We start from the raw sequence: 7,013 nt of genomic DNA, 5'->3' as shown, positions 1-7,013 counted from the left end.
GGCGGGATAAAAGTTCAAATAAGCTCATAAGTCATGAATATATTCGTTAAATAAAATTCGAGTTCGGCTTAATTATAAATAAACTAAACTCAAATATTCAAAAATTCAATTCGATTCGATTACACTCCTAAATGGACCAAAACGTGCAATTGAAGTTACGAAATTTCCAAAAAATACACCAAAATTTTATATTTTTCAAAAATATATTTATTTTCCGTTTTACCTCTTCCGTCCAAATCACACCACCTGTGCTAGATTTCAAAAAATAATGCTATTATAGTATTAATTTTCAAAATATAACACTATAATAGTGTTGATTTTTTAAATGCAGCATTATAATAGTTAATTGGAAGGGTAAAATAAGAAATAAGTGGGTCGTTTGACAAATATGAAAAGTAGATGTGTTTTTTTTTTTTTTTAAATTCCGCAATTTTAACACAACGTGATAGGATGAATCCGAGTAGATGTTTTCGGCAGGATCGACGGTCTGGATTCAATGAAGAAGGAAATATTCGGCGTCGCCGACATTGGAAACCGATCACCTCTATCGGATTCTATCCCAACCGGCAGACCCTACTGCCTGACGCTGGAACCTCCACGGCTAGCTGCTGTCTGCTCTCCCCAGTCGCATCTCTCCTCATCCCTTCCCTTCTCTCGCTACTGGGATCTACAAAGATGACTGCGAATCCTCCTACTCTTCCTCCGTTTAAGGTATGCTCCAATCTAATTCCTTGTCTGTATGAATTTACTATTTTATCGTGTCACCCTAGTTCTAATCACATCAAAACTTGCGATTCCTTCTTTTATTGTGGGATTTCTAATCTCTTCTACTACGATAGGATAAAAGGTGCCGTTTTTTTCTTTCTTTTTGACCCATTTTTGTCACTTCGTTAATTTGTTATTGGCTTGTGGCAGTTGATATTGGGATCAATGTCGGTGGCTCGTCGTCACATCTTAAAAGAGATGGGGTTTCTATTCGATGTCATGGTTTGTTAACAATGATCTGCATTCCTCTTTTCAAGGGATAGAGATATTAACTTGGTTTATTTCTAGACTGCAGACATTGACGAGAAGAGTATTCGTAGGGAAAATCCAGATGAATTGGTCATGGTTCTTGCTGAAGCTAAGGTATATAGCCTAAATATGGGAAATTCCGTGGCTTCACTTGCATTTATGCTTGATAACTTAGTCCAAGTATTTTTTTTATTGCATAACAATGTAAAACAAGGTGAAAGTACAGTAAAAATAATTTGGAGATTGATTTTTAACCTGACTTTCACTAGCACATTAAGATTAGGGTCCTCTTGTGTTTATACGTGTTTGATTTATTTGTGTGGTACCCATTTTGTGTTCAAAAACTGTTATTTTGCCTCTGTAGCATGGTTGGTCCTATTTTTTATGTACATATTTAACTCCATAATAGTCTTGATGTGCTTCTGATACAGAAAAGGTTGATGTAATAACTTGCCAAGTCCAACCACTAATCCAAAATGTTAAGCCTATGTTAATAGTAACTTACTCATACAAAATGTTAAGCCTATGTTAATAGTAACTTACTCATCTAAACTTATCCCTCGTCATTAGCCCAAAACTCATCATATGTGACTAAACTAGGGTAGTACAAACTGCCTCATTTAAAGCTTGACCTTCATGTCAAGACTTAAAGACCAATTTGATAACCTAGAGTATCCTTAATTGGTGACATGTGAGGCCCAACAGTGAATTTTCTATACACAAGCAACTCATTCCAACAACCCGTCATGCCAAGGATATATGCTCTCATTTTTCATCATCCACATGGATAAGAAAATTAATCTATTAATTTGTCAGGTTCAATCAATGACCAAAAATTTTAAAGCTATTTAATAGTAGTTAATTCATATAAGCTAATTAGCCTAGCTTATAACTCATAATGTGGGATTAAGTGATGATGACACATTATACCATCTTAAGATTCTTCAAATTAGGTTCCAATGTGTTTCTTTGCGCTTCTTTAAGTAACCTAAGTTCTTATAGAAGGCTTGATTATGATTTTAGAACTAAATATCAATTCTACAAGATATCTGATACAAATTTTGTTTTTGCTAATTATGCAAAATAAAATTAAGGAAAAATATAAAATAAAGCGGAGGCAAGCCATAGCTCGTCCTAATTCAAAATTATAACCTCTGTGTCAGTTGAATCTAATTCTCTTATGCCCCAAGGATATTGTCTATGTCACCCTTTTGATAGTGCTATTATGTCCATAAGACCCTTTTAACTTTGAGTAGCAAAAATGAAGTAAAATTTTTGAAGGAAATGCAAGTTGAAGAGGAAAGAAAGGTAGAAGAAGGAAAGTAGATTATTGTGAGTTGGATTATAGAAAGGGCTTGTGTGGAAATTACACTCATGCAACTCTAAGTATCTATAACAATCTTATATGTTCTATCTCCACACTTTGTCAAAGTATGATTACACGTGCCATCTCTTGTGGGTGTGTACAAGATGAGGTGCACTATATGAAACCTATTGCTTTTCCCTCACTTCTTTTAGCTTGTAGGAGTTTGTCTGTGGTTCCAATATTGTCATCACTTCCCATGGTTGGGGAGTATGTGTCTTCATGTTTAGAGTCGTGCACAAGTTCTATGGACTGTACTTTGGGCATGCATTTATGCTACATGATCCCTATCATGATAGCCCATAACATTGCAAATTTGGTTTGGGTTTGAGTCAGGGTAACCTTCTCTAGGTTTTTGAGTTGACCTCTCTGTTAGATGGCAGTTCTGGGAAAGATTGAGTTAACAATTTTTTCTAGTTGAAATGCCCTTTAGGATAGTGTGGTTCTAGTGGGAGGTGTATGCTGAAACATAGAGGCTTTGGTAATCTGCAACTTCTATGGTTTTGTGGTAGGCTTCTTCCAATGAATCAGAGGAAATTTACTTTGGATTTCTGCCCTAAGTCAATGGCTTTGATAATCTTTGTTCTATTAAACAACTGTACATCCTATCATATTAGGAAAAATTTATGCTATTCCTTACAGTCTCATCTTCCTTTTTTTTTACTTGTACTGATGTATGATATTGTGTCAGGCAGATGCTATCATATCAAGGATGAATGTTGAAGGTCTTATAGAGAAGATTGAGGAACCAACCCTCTTGATTACTTCTGATATAGTATGTCTTAACTTTGCTTACGGTGCATTTCATATACTTATGATTCCTCCATATGTTTTATGCTAAAATATTTGGACCGTTGTTTTCTTATTTTTCATGCTGGCATGCTATAATTATAGATTAGCAATGCAAAGGGGAAAAAAGTAACCCTGCTACTAATTATGTTCATCTCAGCTTCTGTTTATCTTATTATGTACTCGTGCTCCAATAAAATTATCTTCTATGTGAGTTGCTACTTTGAACTGTGCTATAATTCATCTTTAGGTTGTTTTTTTAAGAATTGGACTGGACCAATGGTTGACTGCTTCAACTAAAATTTGTCCTGAACTCAGTCCATTTGGCTTCCTATTGGACAAATTGTTACAGGCCAGTTAGAGATTAGATGTGTTTTCCATTGCGGATGCTAATTTTTTTTATTTTGATATTGTGTGTGTGTGTGTGTGTGAGAGAGAGAGAGAGAGATTACTCAAAAACCCTTGTCTATCTATGTCTATGATGATGTTTTGATAAGCTTGGCTTTTATCAAGTCTTTTTCTATTTTGTGCTAGTTATTTCTTTTCATTTCTTTTATAGTAGGGGCTTGACATAAGAGGATCCATATAGTCGAGCCCACTTAGTGAGAATAAAAGCTTGATTATTGTGCTAGTTATTTCTTTTTCTTGGTGAACTATGGCTACCTAATTGTACATCCAAGATCTTGTCCTACTATATCTGCAAGAAAGAAAGCCATGCTAGTGTGCTTGCACTAACATGGATCTTGTTTCATACTGTCACGTCCTTGATATAGTACATGTCTTATTTATAGGACACGAAAAAGATATTTATTACTTGGCAGCTTGGTGCAACGCTCGAAACCATGTCCTTTAAGATGAAATGCTGTATAGGAACACATCATAATTGTTATGGCCTATAGAAACCCAATAACTAATGCTTATGCTTTATCCACAACCAATGCAAAATAGTTGGCACTAAAAGTATTTATGGTACAAAGTTACGGATAATAATTATATATGATAAAAAAAATTATCATTATTATATCACTCTGTGGCAATATTATAAAATGTAATTGTCAATTAATTGTGAAAAAATTGTCAATAATGGGGCATTTTATGAGGGGTCAATTTAATGCTATGATTACTACTTTTTACTATGGGAGTTAGGCTGATGAATCTAGTTAGTTATACAATTTTTATCACCAAAAACTTTTAACAATATATTATTAAATTTTGATAATTAAAAATGCACATTTTTAAGTAGTGAGTGGTGACTGAATATTGTTATGTTTTCATCAGACACTCACCATAAGAATGTTAGACCAAAGAGTTATCTTGTTTGATATTCATTGTTCCATAGACCTAGATTAAGCAAACACAAGATCTCTATCGTTGCATGTAGTTCAGCTATCTTTTCGCTTAAATGGTAACAAGGTTTCCCCCGTTGAGCTTCATGCATAATAAATTGAATTGTTTTGAGTGCTATGTTGGTATTGATTTGGAGGTGGTGGTCCATAAAGGGATAATTAGAGAAAAGCCTAGCAGCAAGGAAGAAGCTCGGCAGTTCCTCAAAGGTTAAATCTACATGACTTCCACTCAACTTTCTTGTTCAAAATTTATCAAAAATATATCTTTCTTTTCTCCAAGGCAAGTAGAGTCATGCTTTTTCTTTCACAGGCTATTCTGGAGGCCACGTATCAACAGTTGGTTCAGTTCTTGTTACCAATCTAAAGACTGGCAGGAGATTTGGAGGTTTAGATAAGGCTGAGGTTCGTGCAAACTTATTTACATGGCTGTGTTTTAAAAGCAGAAATATGCATGGCAGAAGGGCACCATTTTTTCATGTCGATGTTGTTAACATTTAAAAAATAGCTGTCTAACAACCTCTTTAAACACATCTAGGTATATTTTCATGATATACCAGACGAGATCATTGAGAACTTGGTATTTCTTTTTCCCCTCCAACTCCTGTAACATAATTTGTTTTATGTATTTTCCTGCACTATTTACGCCTAGATTTTTTTTTGTGTGTGCATTGTATCTTCTTCTTGGTGCAGATCGATGAGGGTGTCGTATTCAACGTTGCTGGTGGCCTGCTGCTGGAACACCCATATATCTTGCCATTTGTTGAATCAGTGGTTAGTAACAATGGAAGTCACTCAATCTCATCAATTTTAAACTTCGGCAACATTATTTACTCGTGCTCATGCATGGCGGTTTTGGTTGCAGATAGGAGCCACGGACAGTGTCATGGGACTTGCAAAGGGTCTCACTCACAACCTCATTCGTGAAGCTTTATCCGTGGACTCTTAAAGTATTAACGCGTTATTAAGAGTTCTGATCAACTAGTGTTCAGATTAAAAGAATTGAGATTTTATTATTGGATTCAAAATGATGGTCCTGAATGAATCGGGATTATAAATCCTTTTATTTTCATCTATTAAACCGTATTTAAGTATTTGAAAAGTCTCTTGAAAATCATTAAGTAGCAAATTATAAGTTATTAAATGGTAAAATAAATTTAAATTTAGCATCGTAGGGACAATACTCCCTAGAGCATAGTTTGTAAAATTGTGAGCTTGTTTTGTAGGATTGCACGATCCAAAAGTACAAATTGATTTTGTATCGTGCAAAAGTGATTTTTGAGTTAGGATCAGAGTAGCATCATAACTTATTTATGTTGAACCATGAGATTTAATCTATCAAATTAAAATTAGTTTAGAGATTTATAATTAATTATAAGATTTATCTTTAACCGTCCAGTTTCATACTCAATTTAATCTTTTTATTTTCTTTTTTCATTTTTTGTGGTTAATATTTTGAGATTATTTAAATATATATTTAGTTAGTAATTTATCAATAATATTTTATCATTTTTTTCTTCAAAATAAGTTGTATTTGGATGTATATTGCCTATTATTGAAAGGAATCAACAAGTTTTAAAAAATTATTTGTACTATTTGTGTTCAAATCAAAAGATTTAATAGTTATTAATTAATTTGTTGGCCTTTCAGTTGGGTTATCTTGTAAACTGGGTTATCTTGTAAACTGAATGTGATTATTATTGTTATTGTATTAATAGAAATTTTATATTTTTTATTTTATAATATGAAAAATATAAATATTATTGAGGGTTATTGTGTTAGAATAATAGTTAAATTACTAGTTAATTTAAATATATATAGGTAATAACATCAAATTATTAATCTACTTATATATAAATATTTTTTTAAAAAAATAATTATTAATCATTAATCATCTAGGATTTTTGATAGAATATACTATTCGATCGATTTGATCCTAACTTCAAATTGATTATGTTGGATCGAAAGCGCTAGAGGGGGGTGGGGGTGGTGAATAGCGCTCGTGACTATTTCATTCGTTTCGGAATTGTAAAAGCAGTCGAGTAAATAAACGCAGCAGAATAACAATAAACACACAAATACAAGGGATTTACTTCGTTCGGAGCATGTAGCGACTCCTACTCGAAGGCCCGCGATCCTTGATCGCTTTCCGTGGGCAACAACTATAAGCACGAAATTATTACAAGCTAAATACAATTTAAAACAGTAATTAAAAATACCAACGACATTTCGTAAATATCATATTTGAAGCTTCGGGTCATTGGGAAGTATTCGCAGCACTTCTGGGTCGTCTCGTTGATAGCACGTTAAAGAAAGGTTGCTTAGGGGAAGTTCTGTCGAGTTGCTGGTCGAGTGCTGCTTTTATACAGTGCTCAAGGCGCCTTGAAATCCATCCAAGGCGCCTCCAGGATGACCGAGTCGCCCGCGTGGATCAAGCTTGAACTGGTCGTGACTTATCCCTTCAAGGCACCTTCTGTGCTCTCCAAGGCGCCTTCATCCACCAG

The 7,013-nt window shown here is 34.1% G+C and overlaps 1 protein-coding gene across 1 annotated transcript; it reads left to right on the top strand.

Moving 5' to 3' along the window:
- The first annotated feature begins 475 nt into the window (after positions 1 to 475).
- LOC121982084 (7-methyl-GTP pyrophosphatase-like) lies at positions 476 to 5,648 on the top strand. Its single transcript, XM_042534972.1, has 9 exons — positions 476 to 711; positions 916 to 987; positions 1,054 to 1,128; positions 3,069 to 3,152; positions 4,650 to 4,719; positions 4,823 to 4,914; positions 5,048 to 5,089; positions 5,203 to 5,283; positions 5,375 to 5,648. Exons 1-9 carry the CDS (start codon positions 676 to 678, stop codon positions 5,456 to 5,458), a joined length of 636 nt encoding a protein of 211 aa, XP_042390906.1. The 5' UTR covers positions 476 to 675; the 3' UTR covers positions 5,459 to 5,648.
- Positions 5,649 to 7,013: the final 1,365 nt, after the last annotated feature.

This window comes from Zingiber officinale, chromosome 5A (genome assembly GCF_018446385.1).
Source record: "Zingiber officinale cultivar Zhangliang chromosome 5A, Zo_v1.1, whole genome shotgun sequence".
NCBI classification, from domain to species: Eukaryota; Viridiplantae; Streptophyta; class Magnoliopsida; order Zingiberales; family Zingiberaceae; genus Zingiber; species Zingiber officinale.
Note: the sequence above shows the minus strand (reverse complement) of the source record. Positions and strands in the feature narration are given on the sequence as shown.